This window comes from Marmota marmota, unplaced genomic scaffold, assembly GCF_001458135.2.
Source record: "Marmota marmota marmota unplaced genomic scaffold, marMar, whole genome shotgun sequence".
Taxonomy (NCBI): Eukaryota; Metazoa; Chordata; class Mammalia; order Rodentia; family Sciuridae; genus Marmota; species Marmota marmota.
Window position 1 is genome coordinate 14,218,748 of NW_026000101.1, and position 22,681 is coordinate 14,241,428.

At 35.0% G+C, this 22,681-nt stretch overlaps 1 protein-coding gene across 4 annotated transcripts in view; it reads right to left on the minus strand.

Annotated features, from left to right (window-relative positions):
- Positions 1-1,589: 1,589 nt before the first annotated feature.
- Positions 1,590-22,681, minus strand: part of Ncbp1 (nuclear cap binding protein subunit 1) — a 34,613-nt gene continuing 13,521 nt past the window's right edge. For 2 of the 4 annotated variants that reach the window (XM_015492281.2, XM_015492282.2), the window contains 16 exons: positions 22,168-22,383; positions 19,770-19,867; positions 18,865-18,928; positions 17,390-17,500; positions 15,606-15,670; positions 15,094-15,156; positions 14,803-14,877; positions 12,427-12,530; positions 10,588-10,710; positions 9,459-9,561; positions 8,929-9,022; positions 8,162-8,265; positions 6,776-6,890; positions 3,784-3,912; positions 3,111-3,224; positions 1,590-2,146 (listed from right to left, as the gene is read on the minus strand). In XM_015492281.2, the coding sequence (XP_015347767.1) occupies positions 2,033-2,146; positions 3,111-3,224; positions 3,784-3,912; positions 6,776-6,890; positions 8,162-8,265; positions 8,929-9,022; positions 9,459-9,561; positions 10,588-10,710; positions 12,427-12,530; positions 14,803-14,877; positions 15,094-15,156; positions 15,606-15,670; positions 17,390-17,500; positions 18,865-18,928; positions 19,770-19,867; positions 22,168-22,383 (1,692 nt within the window). In that variant the 3' untranslated portion in view covers positions 1,590-2,032. The remainder of the gene's footprint in view (positions 2,147-3,110; positions 3,225-3,783; positions 3,913-6,775; positions 6,891-8,161; positions 8,266-8,928; positions 9,023-9,458; positions 9,562-10,587; positions 10,711-12,426; positions 12,531-14,802; positions 14,878-15,093; positions 15,157-15,605; positions 15,671-17,389; positions 17,501-18,864; positions 18,929-19,769; positions 19,868-22,167; positions 22,384-22,681) is intronic. The other 2 variants (XM_048783320.1, XM_048783319.1) reach the window with 1 other exon arrangement.

Consider the following 22,681-nt stretch of genomic DNA (forward strand, 5'->3'; position numbering starts at 1 on the left):
GCAAATTTCTCCATAGGCCTATTTTTATCTGTGAAGGGAGGTATAATCATCTTTCAGAGCACTGCTGTGAGGATTAATCTAACAACTGGCACATAACCGCCACTAGTTAATAAGCACTAATCTAGGCCAATACACAGAGAGATTTGTCTAGCTGAGGTTTGCTTCTATTCATTCTTTATCAATTTAAAATAGTCCTGGTATCCAGCTATCTACATGGCAAGGCTTCATGTCATCTTTCACTTTCAGGTCTAACTATATTTTAAGAAAAACAGTGTATGTCATCAGTATATTGACAAATACATGTTAAATGGCACCAGTACAATTTAACAGAATATTGATTCATTGCAAGGTAGGAGGTACAGTGACATGCCATTTTTTTGTCTGTGTAAGCTTCCTTAGTGTGGAAAGCAATTGCTGAATGTTTGCTCTTGCACCTTTATTTCTTCAAAATTCAGTTGCTAGGTTCAGTTTTTCCATATGCATAGCTGTTGGACTAGGTAAAGCAGAGTCCCATCCATGAAGGAACTATTAGAAGCAACCATTATACATGAAAAGAGGATCAAGAGAAAGGAAATGAACATGAACACCTACAAATGTCTCTAGAATGTGGACCAAGTATAGCTAGCTAACCTATGCTAGGCAATGTGGAAGTATTACAAAGCAGTTTAAGATCAAATAAAGTCATCAGAGCCTTAAACGTTATCCACTGGCTTCTTGTGAACAGAAGCCACTTGAAACTACATACTGTGTGCTGTGGTAAAGCAATGGGAAAGAAGAACAGTATACCTAAGATTTCCTTCCTTAAATAGTATGGTATTTAAAATCCTAGGAATTCCCATCTATTAAATGGACTGTTTCATAGCCACCAAAATGTATAGCAAACTAATATGACCATATATCAAAACATGGAAAATGCTCAATGCATCATACACTTAGGATGTAATAAGTTTAAAAAGTTACTATACTTTTTTTTGGTGTGCAGATGCACAAAAATATTACCAGTAACTATAGAATTATTATTGTTTTAGTGAAAAAAGACTAAAAATCCCACAACTTTGAAATGTCAGAGAATTCCTTATATACAGATAAATTATTTTACAAAATGCTCTTAAGTCTCAATATCACATAGGGAAAAAAACCTCAGGAATTAGTTATTTGAATCAAGACACATGGAGATAAAACCCAAGCTGACATCTAAATACAGTTTTAGCTAATCTGTGTCCAGTTCCACTATAGCATGTGGTTTGCTACATGATCTTGGACAAATCCCTCTCAGAGGCAACAGGCAATGACCTGATGCTCTAAGATCATCGTTCTCCGACTGGAAACAACTAGGGAGCTTTAAGATGGTGTCCAGCTTCTACCTCTGGAGATTGTTTAAGTAACTTCAGATTCCTAGGTAAGTTGGTATGGACAAATTTGGGTATCACCACTTAAAATAGTAACACTTTTACATACTAATAGTATCTCAAAATACTTAAGAAAAATATTTTGAAGAGAAAATTTCAAACAGTATGAAAGTGTGCCTTCAACAGTAAATCATTAATTTAAAAAGTAAACTAAGATGGTAAATCATGAAATAACCAAGATTAAAAAACATACTTTTAGTTTTATTTCAGCCATGTCAGGTTATCCATGAGCTGTGAAAAGCTATGCTAGCTGGTAATAAACCCATCAGTTCTATTTACTACTTTATAACGCAAGGTTGACCTCTAGTGTTTCACATACCTCAAATCTGTCGTTTTGTGCCGTAAGGAGAAAACGTATCAAATGATCACAGAAAAGTTGTATCTGTCACATATAATACATCATGGTCATTGTCACATTGTTATCATTAAGAAATATTTGCTTTTTAAGGGAAATTAAAGGTACTTCCATATTCCTCATTGTCCTTCTTCCCCTTTGTTTCCTTTAAGAAGTGAAGGCTATTATAAGAAACCAAGCCTTCAAACCATAAAAAATAAGACAAATTATTTTAAGATATTAAAAAAAAACAAAAAACCTTGACACGAGGGAAAAAAAAATATGACCCTTAGGCCTGCAGAGCACAGAACTGCTGGAACACAGCCAGGATATGAGGGTCTAATTCAGCAGTGAAGAGAAGGTTCTCCAGGGTCACCATATATTGCTGGATTATCTGATGATGCTGTAGACACAGAAAAGTGGTGTTCAGGTCAGTCATAGCAAGTAAACAATCATGGAGAACATCTACCTCAGCAGCCCACCCATGCTGTGAAATGAGAAGAGGAAGTAGGAAAAGGCAAGTAGTTCAGGCTCACGGGAATAACAGACTCTTCAAAAGCCCAGCATTAAGAAAATGTACAGGGAGATGTGAAAAAAGGGGTGTCCAACAGCTTTTCTAAACAACGCAGTCATTACCAGCCTGTCCAAAGTGTAACTCATGATGCCACACTGTGGCAGTGGCTCTTGTGTGTGGCTATCACTAGTATAGACTGGTCAGGACATAATATTTTAGGACTTTTTAAAAAGCAGCCCAGACATTGACTAACTGAGGAAGATAAAAATTTCAGAAAACAACAACAAAAACACTCTTTTATGTGTTTCTAGGTGGACTTGAGTATACTTAGGGATTCTTACAGCTTAAAACTTTTTAAATTGGTAGTGAATAAGAAAAAAATCTAGAGGAACTCCTAATGACTTTTGCATTCATGATTTTTCTAGAACAAACAAATGAAGTTTAGTGTCTGAAGTTACAAAGAATCAGCTCCACATTCTAACTTAAATCTAGCCGAGAGCAGGTGCTAACAGGTTTCTTATGTGAAGAGACCTCAGCTTACCTTGCTTCTGTGATCACTGTTTATCATCTGAACATGAGATTTTAAAGTACTTTTATAAAACCAATTACTATTTGCTTAGTTTTTATTTTTTTAATCTATTTTAGATTACATTTGAGATCCTTAGCATAGAAAATTTCAATTGGGAGTCTATGTGATAATAAGCCAATTTAAACCTAAATATTCTGATGAATAGCAGCAAATGGAATTAACTAAAGGGCCTACAGGTTACTACATAACCTCCTTAAAAATTTGGTGAGGAAACCTTTGTGGCTGAGAATATAGTATTTATCATAAACAATGTTCCTCACAAACCTGCAGGAAGATCTGCTGGAGCCTCTCTATACAGTTCTTGTACCATGGTGTCAATACACTGGTTCCGTCAGTTTCACATCGTACTAAGTGCTCAGTCAAGATCATGATAAAACGCTGGAAAGGAGGAATGAAGATGAAGTATTAGAGGGGTAATTTTATACTTCAGAAAAAAACTCATGACAGAGACTTCCAAGTATGTTCCACCCAGTCTTTGAGCTGTGTGCTCCTAACTCTCATGATTCACTGAATATTGTAATCTAGAAAAGGAAACCAGTTATAATTTGAATTGGTGCATCCTTTTGGGCAATACATAACGATTCAATGTCTAAATTTTTCTATAATATTACTTTTGGGTCTCTATTCTGGGAAAATAATCAGAAATGTTAAGAGGACACTGTTTTGCATCCTGATGACCATTTTGCTAACAATCATTTAAATCAACAATAGGGAATAATTAAATATGAAACAGACATTTCAATACTAAGTACACAGCACAGAAATAAGAATACATGGTGGCCTCCAAATACTAACATTTTCTTTTGTAAACTTTTGTATTATTAAAACTTTTCTGTAAATAAGCATGCATTCCTTTTATAATTGAAAATAAGTTTTTTTTTAAAATGAAAGAGATGTATTGATTCCCTCTACATGTCAATGTGCCAAACCAAGTTACCTGAAATATGACGAGGAAGAGGTTCTTCTGCTCACTCTGAGCAGACTCCACTTTTTCCTGCAACCTTTCTATTTGCTCCTCAAGGGCCCCATCTTTCCTGTCACTGCTTCTGTCATCATCATCACTTCGCTGCAGAAAGCACAGGGACAAAAAGGCATTATTTACAACTCCAGTGTATTAAATCCCATTAAAGAAAGGGAAGGATTTTATTGTGTCAGGTCAAATGCTATTCAAAGACTTGTATTCTGTTGGGCACCCGCCTGTAATCCCAGGTACTCTGAAGGTCAAGGCAGGAAAATCACCAAGTTTGAGGTGAGCCTCAGTAAATTTAGAAAAACTCTACCATAAAATTTAAAAAATTAGTATATTAGTATACACCTAGTGCTGTACGTTAGTGGTAGAGAACCTAGATTCAATCCCCGAAGAGGGGTATGTGTGTATGTAAGGGGAAACTTATATGTATGGTAAAAGGCCCTTACCCCCCGCCATCCCAAAAAATCTCCAGGTCCTCTTTTGGTTCAGAAACATGTTTTCACTTAAGTTTTATTGGTACTTGCTAGGCCAGCGAAATTTAGTGACACTTGTCTTGGAACAGCAGTGGGAGTGCTGACTATCAAATAATACCGCCTGACCACCTGTGTGAAGTTAACAACAGGAAGGTACCCTGTCAATCTTTCATCCCTAATGGACCACGCGGAAAGATGGACAGGCCCTCCTGCAGCTCATAGCCCAGGTTGTTCATTCTCATCAGAAATAAGAAATAGCTCCAAGTGACATGTAGTAATTTAAAGCAGACTGTTCAAGACTCTGATGGTAATAATGGGCTCAATCTACCCCTGTACAGCTTTAATTATTTCTTCCAACTTCCTCTGAAGAGTATATAGCATTTAAATCAAAACTAAACTGAGAGTTCATCTCATACTAGCAGGAACGGCAGCCATCAAGAATACAAATAATTAATGCTGGCGAGGATGGGGAAGAAAGGGAACACTTTTATACTATTGGTGGGGTTGTAAATTAGTACAACCACAATGGAAATGATTACAGAGGCCCCTCAAAACACTAGGCATGGAACTACCATATGACCCAGCTATCCACTCCTAGGTATTTATCCTGAAGAATTAGGGTCACCACACTACAGTGATACACGCATACCCACATTTACAACAGCGAAATTCACAATAGCCAAAACTATGGAAACAGTATGTGTCTATCAACAGATGAATAGATAAAGAAAATGTGGTATATATTCAAAGTAAGTTTTATTCAGTCATAAACAGAACTAAAGACCATTATGTTAAGTGAAATAAGACAAACTCAGAAAGTCAAGGAAGCGTGTTTTCTCTCATATGTGGAAGCTTGAGAGGAAAAAGGAAAAGAAGATCTCATGGAAATCAAAGAAGGTCAGTGGAAGGAATGGATCAAGGTAGGAGACAGGCAAGGTGGAGGAAGTGCCGGGAGTGATCCTGGTCAAATTGTATTGTTAAATATGTAACAATAAATCCCACCATTATGTAAAACTATAATGTACCAATAAAAATGTTGAGAAAGGGGGAAAAAAAAGAAAAAGAAAAAGGCCTACTGACAAGTAGCTAAAGCAGCACTCTTGGAAAAGAATATACAGCATTTGCTTATTTGGCTGACAAAATAAGGCAAAATAAAAGGCAAGATTTATCTTCATTTTACTGAAGAAGGGAAAGGGTAAGAGGTTAGATGGCTGAGCTATTCTTGGCTCTCGGTATGTTACATACCAGGTTTCTTTTGGCATGAAGATGGGTGTCACACATAGAACCTAGAAAGCCTGGTAATCCTTCTTGATACTACTCTACTGCTAAGGCCCATCTATACTTGCATCTTCCATTCTTTAAGCAAAATCATCAGAACCACTCAATGATTGTACAGAATTCTGCTTTTAACTCTACACACACATGTAATAGGGGTCTTCCTTATAGTCTAAGCACCTGGGCACAGTTGTCTTCCTAATCCTACAATAAGATAAGGCTAGAGTACCATTCTTAATGGCTCTTTCTGCCATAAAGGAAATGCTACAAAGATCCACACTACTAGTTACAACAGCCACTAGCCACATATGGCTCCTGAACACTTGAACTGTGGCCAGTGCAACAAGGAAACTAAATTTTAGCTTGTATTTAAGCAATTTTAAATAATTTAAAATTTAAATAGTCACATGTGCTAGCAGCTACATGTAGCACATTTCCAGAGAACAATGTAGCATGTGGGAAATCTCTGGAGTGTGACAGACCTGGGCCAAAACTGGGTCCTGTCATTTACATGCTATGTGACCCTGGAGCATGCTTCCCTCAATTTATACATCTAAAAAACAGGATGACACCATTTATAGCACTTTAGGTTAGTGAATGTATGTTTACATTCCCATGTGTCTGTATGTATGTCTACTTGGAGACCAGCACTCAAACTTCCTGCACATTCATATAAGTCACTTAACATTTCCCCCACGTTCTAATTTGGTAAACATGCTTCACACTGGAAAGTACTGTCACGGAGAACACCAGTACTATTATGCAAAATCACAGAATGCAATCAGCTCCCTAATTCTCCTCAAAACATCTAAAATACTAAACTTTTTATTACTATGATAATTATTTTTGTAAACTAGGAGTGCCTGTCACACCCCTCTCCAAAGTACTGAGGAAGTGATAAGCCATCTACAGTCTTCTCCCTTCCCCCCGTGCACCAGAGAATCAGAAATAATATTGTCCTTTTTCCTTTTAGAAGTGCAAACAAGAAGTTGACTCAGGTGATGAACTGGGGAAAAGTAAAGTTCATGGCTTACATCATGCAGTATAACTATCCGTAACAGACTACCCGATCCTTTCCCCTCTGCTTCTGGAAACAGCTACAGAACTTGGCCTAGGAAAAAACGAATTACCACAAAGTAACAGTCTTTGAATATTCTCTCCAGGTGCGGCCAAACCTTCTCTAATCATTTTGAAATCGACACAAGACTTACCCGTTTGTGTTGCCTTGCCAGTTTCTCTTTAGCTTCTTCTAGCTCTTTCTGGATCTTCATAACATGTTTGTTCATCTTACGAATTGTAGAATGCAAGATTTCCCAAACAAACAATCTTAAAGAAATATGCCATTTGGTTATTATATGGTAGGTTATGCTTGCAGACAATAAAACCTATAATCAAATTCTATAATCTATTCCATCCTTAAGGGCTGCTATATTTCTCCATTTGGGCACAATTAGTCATATTTCTCCAGCAAGCATCCATCTCCATTTGTTAAACTCAAGTAGACTCAAGGAAGCTCCCCGAGGGCAATACTACATTCTTGCCATTTTTCTTACTTCTCTTATATGTACTGTACATATTCACTGAAGTGGCAAACTATGAAAACCACTAACATTAGGAGGAGAAATACATTTTGTCTTTTCTCAATGTCAATACCAAGCATTGAACTTAATCTAAGGCTCATTTCACAACCTTTAACCACTCAAGCTAATTCTCTTAGGGAGATTTCAGAAACTTATTAGTTTATAATGACTATCAACTACTAGGCTTTAAGAATAAGATAAATTTACGTCAGCTATCTTTATCATCAAATAGAATAAAAAATGAGGATCATCTTGTAGATACTTTAAAATAAATGGTTGATTTTTAAAAAATATCCACTTATTTTTATGTCTATGAACTAGGCCTTCTAACCTCAGGATACAGCATAATATTTCCTTCTATAAATTTTGGCTTGGATGACAGTTTAAGTGAAAGATAATACAGCAATCTATTCATAAAACTCCAATAAAGAAAATGTTAGTCTAGAACGTTAGCAGATAGGACAAAAGAGCAGAGCACTCTGACTTTGGTAGGGGTCAGTGAAGGCTTTGCAGGTAGAAATATTTGAGCTAGGTGTTGAAGAAAAGATGGTGCTCTTGAGCAATGAATTGATTCTAGAAGGCCTGGTTTGAATCGGGGCTCTGCACTTAGTTATGTGACTCTGAGCAAGCTACTGAAGCACTCTGTGACATTTTCCTATCCTGTAAAATGTGGACAATAGGGAACCTCCTTTTTGGTGTGTGAGCATGAAATGAGTTGAAAATGTAAATCATTCAGAATAATGGTTAACACATTCATGGGTGGTCAGTTTTCTGAGTGTTTGGAAATCTGAGAATGCTTTACTGTTGGCTTCATTTGTGAATATCAAAATTGACTGATCATACATTTGATCACACCTTATAGCCCTAAGGATTCAGTATATTTCATATCAGTGACCTCTGGCAATAAGAGATACAATGAAGTTAAAAGGCTATGATGGATTTTTATGAATTATTTCACAAAGTTTGTGTTCTCTAAGAATTGGTATACATGTGGTTTCTTATATATGAGCTTCAAACCTAGTAAAGTCACGAGACAGTTCTGAAGAGAAGATCCAATTTGCTACTGCAGCACAGTCAACAATCTGTGTACGGATCATCTTATCCACGAGGACAGCAATCATCTACAGGGAGAAAAGAATCTCTAGAGTAAATCACCTAATAGTAGCCAAAATAATACTACTGCTACAAAAGTAAAACAGGGCTGTATAATTCATTTTTAGTGGCAAGGGAAATGAGCAATCTGTTCACTTTGTCTTAACATTTATCCTGCCCTCTGCTTGGTTCTAGTAGTCTAAGATATACTATAATATTAATAAAGACTGAATGGAAAGAAAAACTCTAAATGATAATAATAAAAAAAAATTTAGATGATAATGCCTGTACAAAAAAAAAAGCATATAATTTCAACTGAATCCCCCAAATAAAAACTTTATCATAGAAAAACCTAACTATCTTATAAAATTTGTTCAATTCCTTTTTATAATACACAGTATAAAAACAATTATATTGAGGCTTGAGAAATATGTGCTTCTTTGTAGAAACTGGATAGAACAGACAACTAACTCTTATCAAACGAATACACTGCCAAGCAACAAGCATTCTTACTGAACTTTTAGAACATGTTGAGGTATTATAGTCCAAAACCAAATTTTCACACTTTTACATTTTAAGAATGAATTAAACATCATTCACAGCATCAAAAAAATTCATACATTTTAACACCACTCTTGCCTTATCTTTATACCTAATTAGAACCTCAACATGCTTAATTAAATAATTTTTACCTGTGGATGGTTCCTCCAGACCTCAAACATAACTCTTAGCACATGTAACTTCCCTTCATCACTTTCCGCTAGAGTTTTGAAGACTTCATGAAACCTTTTGATAATGGGAGAAAAATATCACACATACTTATTCATTGAGCATTTTCTTTTAAAAGCCTTTCAGATTTAGAATAAAAAATATGTATGTACAAAATAACCAAATATTAACCATTAAGGATGCTAAAAAGGTAAGAACAGTAAGTCACAGTTTGTGAGGGAGCTGCCACAAAATCTTAAAGAGAGGAATATCTATGTGCTTCTCCTCCTCTTGGATTCTAAAATTAGAAAAAGAATCTGCCTTTATATGCCAACCTTTGGGCAGCTCTCAAAAATGTAGGTAGCTCCCATTTCTGCTTGCTTTCCTTTGGGAAAGCCGGGGATAGGGAATTTAGCAACCACAAACCAAAATTAAATAATAGTATTAAGATCTTCATATTAAAAAAAATTCAGATAAAAATTACTATACCACTGGTGGTATAGTAAGTACTTACTTTGCAAGAGCACTGAAGGAGTGGCTGAATGATTTGGCTGCCAAATGTAGCAGAGTCTGTACAAAGACCTCTATTTTCAATGGGTTAAAACTAAATCCTTCATCTGAAAAATATTTCACAGTAATATAAAAAAATAGGTACAGCAATTTCTTGTTGCTACACTTGGAATGCTAAACAGATGCCACATTCAAATGCTTAGTCAGAAATTCATGTAACATCTAGTATTACTAACAAAAGATGATCACTGATTTTAAATACTCAAAATAAAAACCAATCTTAATTCTTAGTTTTATGGAACTGTTTCCCTAATACTTCTATATGAGCCATTTCTTTAAACAACAGCACTGATATTTCCTTATTCATACTCGTCCATAAAATGGAAAGATCATGTTAATTAAAAGCAAAATGAGTGAACACTTAAGCCTATGTCCTTAAATACATGACAATGCCTACAATGAATATTGCCATTTTGATTTATGCTTTCTAAATCCATTCCCCAGCCAATGGTTATCCAGTTGTCCCAATAGATTGTCATCCATTCTATTCACTTGCTCTTTTTTTTTTTTTTTTGGTGCTAGTACCACATTGATTTAATTACTATAATAACTATACATTTCACAATGTTTTAATATGTGCTATGGTAAATTCTTATCCATTTATTAATCAGTTAAACTTATGTCCATAAAACTGCAATTCTGGTTGGAATTACATGGTACGTTAAACATTACTATTACAGGAAACGTTAAACATTACTATTATAATAGCTTAATTTGGAGAAAACATCCAGCTTTATATTTATAACACAACAAGTCTTCTCATTCAGGAATCTCTCTCTGGTGAAAGCAGAGATGTTTTAAAACATCACTGACTGATCAAAATATATTTTACTTTGTAAGTGGAATGCAGTTTATATTCTTAATGTAAAATGATTTCACAGGAATTTAAGAGCCTCTTTTTAGATAAGGGAGAAATTCTTGAGTTCTAAGACAACTGACAGGCTGAACAGACCAAATAGATACATTGCTTTATGAGCATCCAGTGGGATTGAGGAACTCCTGTTGCCAGAGTTACTTATATTTTAATTTGACTATATACACAGTTCCACTGAAGAAATATTTAATTCCCTTACCATCATCATCATCCTGATTAGGATTTGGCACATCTTTCAAAATGCTGAAGATTTCATCATTGGTTGCTTTACTTTTAAAGGCAACAGCTAAACAGAGGGCCACAGAATGTCCAGGAAGAGAATCTAAAGACAGAATGGAGGGGAAGATAGATAAAATTGAAAAAACTATTCTAATGAATATCTGAGAAAGAACAAAAACAAAAAACTCTTTCCTTCCAAAATAACATATTCTATGAAGATCAGTATTTAAATTGTAAGTGAAGGTTTCCTTTAATAAGCCAAAACAAAACAAAAACACCAAACCTAACAACAACAACAAAAAACACCCAACCGGAAAGAAGATTCTCATTTCAGTACTTTCTTAATGATACTTAGCTAATTGAATCTAGAGTGTCAGGGCTACTGAGCTTCCTCAAGATGAACAGTGAGTGGAAAAGTGATACGATTACAACTATCTTTAACAACCCTCAACTTTCTTAAGCCTTTGTAACCTCAAAACCCAAGAATTAAAGTACTTCTCTTTCATTTTTGCCACTATCCCCTTTGTCCCACTTTCTCTAAGACAGCAGAAACTAAGTTTGACCTTGAACAAAGGCTGCCTACTTAAGAAGGTATTTTGCTGCTTTCTTTTGTTGAGTAGAGAAATGGTTGAATCTATATAAGGCAAACACTCTTGTGATATGACTCCTAGGTGTTTACTATTGGTTTACATCTGTTGAATCCTTTTGTATAAAAGGTGTGCTTGTATAAAAGGATCACCAGAGCAACAGAGAATTAACTTGTTATGTATGGGAGATAAGAGGCAACCAAAAAGGGACTCCTGACATTGGCTCATAGATTATGAGTCATTAAGCACTTGGAATGAATAAAGTCAATTACAACAGGCCACAGGAGGACAGTCATATATGACCTGTATGAGCTTTTCCTTGAAAGTGGGAGAGGAATGTAAGTGAAAAACAAAACAAGAAAACACACATGGTATAAAACCAGAATCTTCTGTCACCAAGGAATTTACATTCTAGCTGAGGAACCAAGATGATTGCATTTGAGGTAGCCAGAGAGCAAAACAAAACTGGCTTGCTAAAGGTTAAACAAAATACTTATGGGAGTAGAGCTTAGGCTATACTCCAGGAAGAAAAAGGAATTAGAGATAAGAGCAGAGTTCACAGAAACAAAGAACCTTCAGGCAACACAAAATGAAGGCTCCTGGAGGGGCTGTCTGTGCTCAGTGCAACCCCAAAAGGGCAACTTGAAGAATACTATGCCCAAGTCTGCACTAGTGTCACCAACGTACAACACCTTACCTTTATTACACATATGCCAAGTACAAAATAGAACCTAAAACCATAGCCCTTCTGACTTACAGTGCAATCTCAGAGATGATGTGAATGAAAGGTAAGAAAATCATACTGATGAATTTACCTCTAGAGGCATATGGCATGTGCACATATGTTCCCAACACCACACTTTAACTATTATCAGAGACAATCAATTCACATAGTCTCCATCATCAAAACAATTACATTTTTAAGTTTAGTACATTCTAACTCTAAATTTACCTTGCTATACTTGACACCATATTTAAAATGATGTCAAAGATACAACACTATAAACTGTATAAATATTATAAGCCAATGACAAAATCTCCGCAAAATCCTCAAAATGATCGCAGGACAAATAAACTATAGTGGCTAGTGAAGGACCACCTTCAAAGAGAGAAAGTATAAACCCCAAGGAAAGAATACAAATTTTCCACCATCAAGTAACTGACTTCACATTATAGTTGCACTGATAAACTCTTTAAAGACAGAGGAATATTTGTCTTATTTTATTACTTACTGCTACTTTCATCTCCGTACTTGTAAATGCAGGTTGGGTTTGCCGGACATAGAGCTGAGAAGGTAGGAGGAACAATATCTAATATACGCTGATGGTAAGACAACCTATGATAAAAATAACAGCCTCAGAAAATGTCTTTCATCATTTTATTCTTTGATAACCCACAATTTACCTGGAAAGTCACTATCTCTGACATCCTAAGCTCAGCTGACTACCAAGAAGTGAACTGGTGGTGGGGGTGGAGAAGTCCTCTGGGCTGTTGTCTTAGCCAGCACCCTAATGCTCAAGCCTACTTCAAAACATTCACTGATGTGTAGGTTGGGAGTCCACAAGCCTGGTGGCCAAAGATGTGGGCTGATAGTGGAATAGGGTGGAGGAAATAGTCTGCAGGGCTGAGAGACTGATTATATTGCATCAAATAAATAAATATGGAAGATAACAGGAGCCACATTTTTTACCTGAGAAGGTATTTACAAATCATGCCATAGAGAAAAACTAGAAGGAATATGATAGATTGACACTGAAGAGATGGATACACAAACATACACACTGGTGGATATAAAAATATTTATAGATATACACTATGTACATATGTGTATATGTGTTCACCAAGAGGGCGTAGAACCAATGATGCACCAATATCAAGGGGCATATCAAGGGCCCAGATCTTGGTTCCTAAATACCATACTCTATTCTTAGAAACTTGGGCAATCTGAGTGGATGATTCCAGGGGAGGTCAAGAAAACAACGCATGGGCTTAGAAAATCTTATACTAGAAAATAAGAAAATGCTCAAAGAATGTTGGAGGATGTGATTTAAATAAATAAAAGGGCTTACACAGACTTCCCATGGGCAAAACAGGGACAATTTAGGCATCAAAATAAATAATAACAGTCAATGGTTTGTAACACATTGGATGAAATAGAAATTCACTAATCCTGATTACAAATAAAGGACCAGACAAATGGGCAGAAAGGATAGTTCTAATAGAATGCCCACATATATATATTAAAAAAAAAAAAGACAAAGAGAATCATCACTTGGCAATCATTGTAGTGGTGGCTGATAAAAGCTGGAAGTATTAGTGGAGAATGGAGGTTTGATGAAGAATAAGATAAGAGGTGCTGGGATTGTAGTTCAGCGGTAGAGCGCTTGCCTCGTATGTGTGAGGCACTGGGTTTGATCCTCAGCACCACATAAAAAAAGTAAATAAATAAAACAAAGATATTACATCCATCTACAACTAAAGAAATCTTAAAAAAAAAAAAAAAAAAAAAAGAATAAGGCAAGAATATAACTTAGGGGGCTGGGTTTGCAGCTCAGTGGTAGAGCACTTGCCTAGAACGTGTGAGGCACTGGGTTCAATCTTCAGCACCATATATAAACAAACAAACAAATAAATAAATGGTATTGTGTCCATCTACAACTAAAAAGATATTTTGAATATCTTCCCAAAATATATTAATCAATATGTGATTAATGCTAATCAATAACAAAGGGCAAAATCGTGAGTTTAAGGAGGAGAAACCTGGCACATTGACACAACCAGCTGATCAAGATAACATCACCACTGGTTGGATTCCTGTGCCTTCTCAGGTGACAGACTGAAAGCGACAATGTAAGACCTGAGTCAGCTCGGGAGGAAATATCCGAAGGATCCAAGAAAACAAGGTCAAAGCAAGGTTGAGACTCTTTAACACTGACAAAGACGTGGAAGATAAACAGTAACTGTTCAAGTCTGAAGGACTCTAAAGAGAATGACAACTAATGTTACCCCCGTTTTCTATGCTAGAAAAAGGAAGAAATTGATGGGATTGTTGGTGAAATTATAATGCTATCTGGGGATTGAATGGTAGTTTGTACCAGAGCTGACTTTTCATGTGAAAGGTGGTCTGCTGGCTATGAAGGAGGGGAAATATGTTGTGAAGTGTTGAAAGATGATGGGCCCTCCTCCTGCTGGCTCCTGTTATCTTCCATATTGGTGCATCATTGGTTCTTGTTTGTAACAGGTACAGAGAGAGGAGGCAAAAGAGTGATCATGAGAGCAAACACCAAAAATGTCAGCAACTTGGGACTCTAGATGAACAGGATACGGAGTTTTTGGTATTTCAGGGGAGCAACTTCTGTATGAATTTGATATCATCTTATGGAACATTAAAGTAAAACTTACTGGCTTAATTCATATAGGATACAAATGGTAAAGCTGACTAATTTTTTTAAGCCTAAATCCTAATTAAAAAGAGAGACTAAGGGCAAATACTTGGAATTTACAAATTACATTCTGGATACTCATCACACATCAAGTGCGAAGAAGAGAAAAATATCTTCTCAGCAAAATTAGGAGACCTAAATAAAGAGAAAACATGAAGAACTTACCTCATACATTTTTCCAAAACTTCTCTTACAAACTTAGGTTTGGGACTTTCAAGATCTTGAGTAAGACAATCTGACCTAATGAAGAAATATAGTTTAAGTTCTTACATATGGTCTGCACTTATACCTAACCCGTACTAATTAAAAATAATTTCTCTTTATTATTCCACTTATAAATAGTAAATTAATATCAAAGAAATAAAAGATTTCAGACAGTAAAGACTGCCTTTAAACTACATTTTTAAATTTTTTTGACTTCTGGAGAAAGGAAAAGATAAAACATACCACACTTACCAATCTTCCCAGCTCCAACGGAACTGAAAGTTACTTAGATGATGAGAAAACCAATTAATAAACCTACATGGGAGTGGGAAAAAGAATGATTGCAATTTAGAACAGAAATTTATGAATCTTTCAAACAGATCAACTTGATTTTATGCTTAATGAAAACTATCCCCCACCCCCACCTGCAGCTATCTCTTTTCTTGTGATTTACTCTTTTCTCTGCAAATCTTATAACTTTTTTTTTTTTTTTTGTAGTTGTGTACTGGCAGCATGGCTTTGTTTATTTTTATGTGGTGCTAAGGATTGAACCCAGTGCCTCACACATGCTAGGCAAGCGCTCTGCCACTGAGCTACAGCCTCAACTCCATTATAACTAATTTTTAATAGTTCTTTATCTCACTTCTTCTAATAGTACTAACATTCATTCTCTTTAGGTAAGAAACATAAAATTTGAGCACCTATTTTTTGTGGGCACCTTATATACGTTTATATAACTGTACAGAAATAAGCAATTGTTGTACCTGTCTACACATGTAGTATTCATTGTGTCCAAACGCATGTATAACATTTCAGTTGCCTGTGCAAGCTGAGAATTTGAAGATAAGGAAAATTCTCAAACATAACTTTGAGCATCTTTTCATGTAAATGATCTTTTGGTTTTTGTTTTCTAAAAAGCTATAAAGTATCAATGATGCATAATAAATCTGACCTGTACATGTCCATGAAATCAAGATAATGAATATTTTGCTTCTTTATTATCCATTCCTCTTCTCCTTCTCCCAAGCTTCCACCGGCCTGCTGTTATTTTGCATTTTTTAGAATTTTAGGTAAATTTACAGTATATAGATTCTTTGATACCTTTCACTTGGCATTATTTTTCTATTTATTCAAGTGCTGTCTGCATTGTGTTGTTATTCCTGTTGTTCTTTATACTGCTGAGTAGTATTCTGTTTCAAAGATATAACAGTTTGTTTCTCCATTCATGGGTTGTTGGATGCTTAGACTATTTCTAGTTTTGTGCTATTACAAATCAAGTGTCTTTGAACATTAATGCCCAGATCTCTTTCTCTGAAAATCCAAATTATTTTTCAGAAAATGAAAACAATAAAAAACTTTACCAAAAAAATTTGTTGAGACTACTAGCAGTGAACTTCTCTAAAGGTTGGATGAAAAATTTAGGATATACAAAGAGAAATGAAGATCCCTGAAAGTGGCAGATATGTATATTCATTTAAATGAACATTACTGTATGAAAGAATTTTTTTTCCTTTGAGTTCTAAGAGTAGCATGTAAATCAAGAAGAAAAAAGAAAGTGTTTCCTGATCTTTTTAAAATCTGAGAGAAAGGTTAGAAATTAAGACTAGTAAGCATGCATGACAAAAAGTATACAGGAATACTGCATAAATGTATGTACTTGTAAACTAGTAGAGGAGAAAAAATGAAATAAAATCCCAAATTCCTTATGTAGTACAAAAGACATGACAGCAAAGAAATGACAAACAGAGGCATGACAAACAGAGCCCAGTAAAAAGACAAAAAGACTCCAGCTATATGCTGTGTATAAAACATAAAAATGTAAAGATGCAGAAAGAGTAAAAAGACTAAGAAAAAAATTATTTTAACAAAAAGAAAGCTGGTGAAACTTTATTAACATTTAACAAAACAGACATTTCAGAGTGACAAAAAGTTCACTTTGCCAAAGATATAAATCTGAACTTGTACGAACCTAATAATATTAACTCAAAACAGACAAGGCAAACTACGGAAGTAGAGAAATGAGCGAATTCACAGTCATAGTGGGAGAGTAATACCTCCTCTGCAACAGCAGACCAAAAATTTTTAAAAATTTAAAGATACCAATATTGTAACTAAATATTACAATTAATGGATACTAATTAACTTATAGAAAAACCTTAACTACAGAGTATACATTCTTATTTGTAGTAATCTACATTTTAAAAAGCAAGGGAATGATTATCATGTCAGAACAGTGTGGGGATAGAAATAAAGGAGCCCTACTGGGGAGGAGAACAGAAGGAACATTTAAGGTACAGCAATATATTCTATTTCATAACAAGGGGGAGGTGTTATATGTAAACAAACATTGCAATGTGCGTATCAGTCCATCTCTCTTATTCAAATGATAGAATCCACTATTATAAAACAAGGCAAATTGGAACCACCCTTCCTAAAACCTAAAGCTTAGTTGGAAAAAAGACAAAATTGAGAAAAATTAGCTCAGATATTTAGTAATATTTTAAAGCCAGTCCAGTGAGTATAAATTTAAAAACAGAGCAAAGGATACAACTTGGGGTAGAGAACCAGGTTGAAGTTTGCACAGTTCAATGAGAAGTGTTGTGTACATCACATCAATGTGAGGAGGTGCTGGAAGCTGAAACAGTTCCGCAAAGATCACCTACAAAAGAATCATGAATCAGAACTCAACTCGATTGCTATTGTTGCATTTTAACAATTAGAAAGACCTTAATGTAATAATAAACTCAAACTCAAATCCATGGCACTCATGTGGAAAAAAGAATTACTTTTTTATAACAAATACAAAAATGAATTTTTTTCTTCAATCAAATAAGAACATATAAGATTAATGTTTATTTGATCCATACTCCTCCCTGACAAGTATGCAATAATTCCAACACTGGAAGTATCTAAGTTGATTCAGGGATGTACATACTGAGTTTTATTTCTGTAAGTGACAATAATCCTTAGTACACTCTGAGGACCAGAAAGAGAAGATAGTCAAGTTATTGTACTGCTACTTCAAACAGATGCTAGATGTATTTGGCAGTGAAAGAATTCCTTGTCATGCTTGTTTGGAAACTTCTGCTTTCCTCCCTCCTTATAGAACCATCAACCTAGAATTGTTTCCTCTTACTCCTCATCTCTCTGACGCCAATACTTTACTTTGATAAATTTTTACACATTCTACAGATTTAAAAATGACATATTTTACATTTAAACTGACAAGTCGGAGTCAAGTTCACAGTATAAGTATATTCTCTCACAAGTTTTATGATAGAATAGACATACTATTTTTTAAAAAGCACAAAAATACAAGATGAATAAAATGTGACACTTAAATAATACACCACCACTATGCTCTCTTTCACAAAAACTTCAACATAAAGGAGAAGTGAGATAAACAATATGACTTGTGTCAAGTGGAAACTATCAGGACATGGTCTCTTCAAGGATCTGGACTATCAGCACCATCTTCTTGTCTGAATTAATGTGGGGTCCAAAGCATTTCTATAACTCCAAATTCCAAACTTTCTTTTGATTTCTAAGAATAAAGAATAAGGATTCATCCCTAACTGTGTTACAGGAAATAATGTACTAGTCAGGTTTATGCTGATTAAGAGGCCAGATAAACACAGTTAAAGATACGCTATCTGCCTAGAGTGATACAGTATTTTAAAGTATGTAAGCCACTTTACATCTATTAAGTGGACAATGTACTGACAGGGCTAGAGGTAACTTACATTATCCATGATAACTATCCATGAATGAAGGCATACTATATAAATAATTTATAGGCAACTCAAAATTCCATTTGGCTACTGGTCTCAACCTCCTCTTTTTTCTTTACTAACTTGGCTAATAGAGCACCAAAACTGACAGCAATTTTCTCGCTCCTCTGTTAATTTTCAGTGCCTGACAAGTAGCAAGGAAAAAAAAAAAAAAAAAAGCCAAGAGTATATTATACTTTAAAGTCAACAGAAAGACTAAAATTGAGAAACAAATGCCATGTGGAATGCATACCTCTACTATGTGGTAATTCAAGGGGATCTTGTTCTTCCCTGGATAGCTCACTAGTTGTGCAGCACTATAGAAAGTACAATTAAAGCTTAATAAGTAAACAAAGATAGGTAAGAAATCAAACAAGCCATTTCCAAAGAAGTGTGCTTAGATATGAAGGAAATCTTTTCTGAAATGTTCTGGATTTTGATTACTTAATCATGGCATAAGTCATTTTGTCTACCATAAGAAAAAAGAATCTTAAGTAATAATACTAAGGAAGCATATTCAGGTCTACTAATTTAACAGGTTACTAATTTAATAGATTGATTCATTCCCCAAATATTTTTCTTTCCACTTTAACATCTAAACCTGAATTTTCCAAGGTCTTGGTTTATAAAAATAAATTTTCAAAGTGTGGTGTATAAATGGTAGAAATCAGAGCAAAACTATTCTAGTATTCATTTATTCCCATAACATCCAAACCAAAAGTAGCTCGCCATTCAAGTTCTCCATATTGTATGGCAAATATCCACATTAAAAAACTGGCATTGGGCTGGGGATGTGGCTCAAGCAGTAGAGCACTCGCCTGGCATGCGCAGGGCGCTGGGTTTGATCCTCAGCACCACATAAAAATAAAATAAAAATGTTGTATCCACCAAAACTAAAAAATAAATACTATAAAAATTCTCCCTATCTCTCTCTTAAAAAAAAAAAACTGTCATCATGGGCACATTATTATAAAGCACCCAACAAAGTACTATTTCGAAGGCAAAGAGACTTCAAGTGTTTGTGGAGACTGATTTTAGCAAGATTCATCAGGAGAATAAACGAACTGATTGTTGTATATTCTTAACATACATTTTGCTCTTACTAAACCATCAAAATTGCTGTCCCCCCTCTGAAAATACCACAAAGAAAATTTTTACCAAGTCTTCCTTTCCTTCCAGTGGGACTTAATGATACAGTGAAGATTCTCTTCTATAACAAATCTCTCCACTGAATGACTTCCTGGCATAACAGGACCCTGCAAAAAAACCCCAAATATACACACATACAGACCTAGAAAACAGATTTCTTTCATTTATTCAATAAATATTTGAGGATTTACTATATTCCAGGCACTATGCTGTATGGTAGGGATAAAAATTCAGAAGTGTCAAAGTTCTGTATTTCAGAAAATTTCATTGTTTTGTTCATATTCCTACAATGAAATTAGTGTCAACTGTAGTGTTTTTCTACATCTGATACCATCAGATGCCATCAGTGTCCATTTTACATACCAATTATTTTATAAAACGTAACTTCTACATATTACTAGCCCTGGAAAGTCTGATTTATATTTTAAGCCTTAAAAGAAAATTCCATTCAAACACCACAGACATAAAAATGACATATGCACTGAAAGATATCAATATATTGTTTACAACAAGGTTAAAAGTACTGCCAAAATGACATTGTTCAACATTTTGGTAAGTATATGTACAGCAAACAGGTTCAAAGAGTATACAATAGACTTCTTAATGATGATTTGGGGATTCTGCTTTAATCTCTGTAATGCCTAAAATCTTTTAATAAATACTTTTTAAAGGCCACAACAAAAAAGTAATCCAATCTTCTTTTTAGAGTAATATGTATACTCTTCTGGAAGAAAACAGGTAAGCACATTTGCAGAGGCAATACCAATTACATATAACCACCACCGAAGAAATAAATTTTGTGGCTACATTCTAGTTTCCAGTGCATAAATACCTAATTACAAAGACTTTAGCAGTCTTAAATTAAACTGGACATTCAGTTAGATATACCTAATTAGACCATAATGTAGTTATGACTAAAAGTGTTTAATTACGTACAGAATATAGCAAAGCGGACAGCAGTTGATAATTTTGTATACGAGATTAATTACTTGCCAACTGGCATCTAGAAGGTAAAGACCAAGGATGCTGCTTAGCATCTTACAATACACAGCACAGCCCCACACAATAAAAAAATTGTCTACCCAAAATGTCATCTGTGCTGAGGATCAGAAACTGATTCATGCTTACAGGGATATACTAACAAGAAGTATGGTACTTTAGCCAGACAAGTTTCTCTTCAGAACAAATCCAGTAATCACTGTGCTTGCTTCCTGACTCTAAAATAGCAACATGAGTGCAAAGATACAAAATAATTAATGCACAGCTAAAAATACACATTTTTAAATCAAATATTAACATCAAAATTATACATTTTCCAAACTCTTATTGTATAATGGTTGCCAACAACTTAACTTCATAATAAAGAATATGGTAAGAATGATGAAGTCAGCTGTTATGGTTTGAATATGAGGTGTCCCCCTAAAGCTCCTATGCTAACACAAGTATGTTCAGAGATGAAGTGATTAGATTTTGAGAGCTGTAACCCCATCAGACCATCCTAGTTTGAATGGAATGACTAGGTAGTTAACTGTAAACAAATTCACAGTGGCTGCAGGAGGTGGGTCACTGAGAGCTTGTCCTGAAGGGTTCTTCTTCCCTGCAGGCCTCTTCCCCTGCACCATGTCCTGAACAGCTTCCCTCTGTCATGCCCTTCCACCATGATTTTCTGTCTCACCCTGAGCCCAGAGAAATGGAACTGACTGACCATGGACTAAGCCTCTGGAACTGTGAGCCAAAATAAACTTTTCCTCCTCCAAGTTGTTCTTTTTGGGTATTCTGGTCACAGCAACAAAAAAAGATGACTAATGTATCAGTTTATACTAATCTTTGGGTCTTATTTTTTTAGTACTTATTTTTAATAATTACACAATTATTAACTTAAGGCAAGCTGAGATACATATAGATAGGGACAATCTCTAAAAGTAGGTATTTTTCTTGAAGAAACCTTATTAAGAATAATAGCTACAATTATTGAGGTCATCATGTCACTTTTTACATGTTAATAACTCAATCCAAACAACGATAAGAGATAAATACATTTACTATTCTTTTAGAGAAATTGAGGCACAGAGAGACTAAATAATTCAGCCAAGATTACAAAATAGTATCTGGATTAAATATTATTAAATAGGATTAAAATGCAATCTAATCTGGCCTTCAAACTACCCTCTTAAATTGCACACTATGCTGTCCCTCTAATTTATTTATATATGCTAAATATAATTTCTTATAGAATGAGGTGATTATCATTTATGAAATTAAAATTTACCTGCATTGTCACCAACTCTAATAGATAAAAATTACTGGAAAGGTATCTCAGGCATAAGTAAAACAGGATTAAACCACAAGTAGAATGCAATGCATCCCCTTCACACCCCCTTTCTAGGATTTTTAACTGGTCACATACCTCAGGATCATCTGTGTAATCAAACATTCTGAAGATGACCCTTGGCATTGGGTACACTGAATCCTCAGTGTGAGGTGGTGGTGTAAAAGGAGGCAGGTTGTGCTGTAGTGCTTCACAGAGGATGCTATCAAAGGCAAGATAAGGTCTTAGGATGTGCCGTTCCTGCCAGCAATCCTTTTTCAATTTCTGAATCTGGGCCCACAGGCAATCTAAATACTAAAGACAGATTAATTTTTAATAATTAATATAAATAACATTTTGACTAGACAAAATAAAAAAAAATCACTATCCTCTTAACACATAGAACACAAAAGTAAGCTTACTTATAATTATGTATGGTACAAAACAATGGCACAAAGTTTTTGTTTTTACTTGTATAAAATGTTATTTTGTCATATATATGTAGATGCATATATGACTCTGTGATAGCTAGAATCTCACAGAACAAGGGAATGTTTCAAGTACATGCTAACACTTATTAAATATCGTTTCTATGGCTAGTGATATGAGGAAC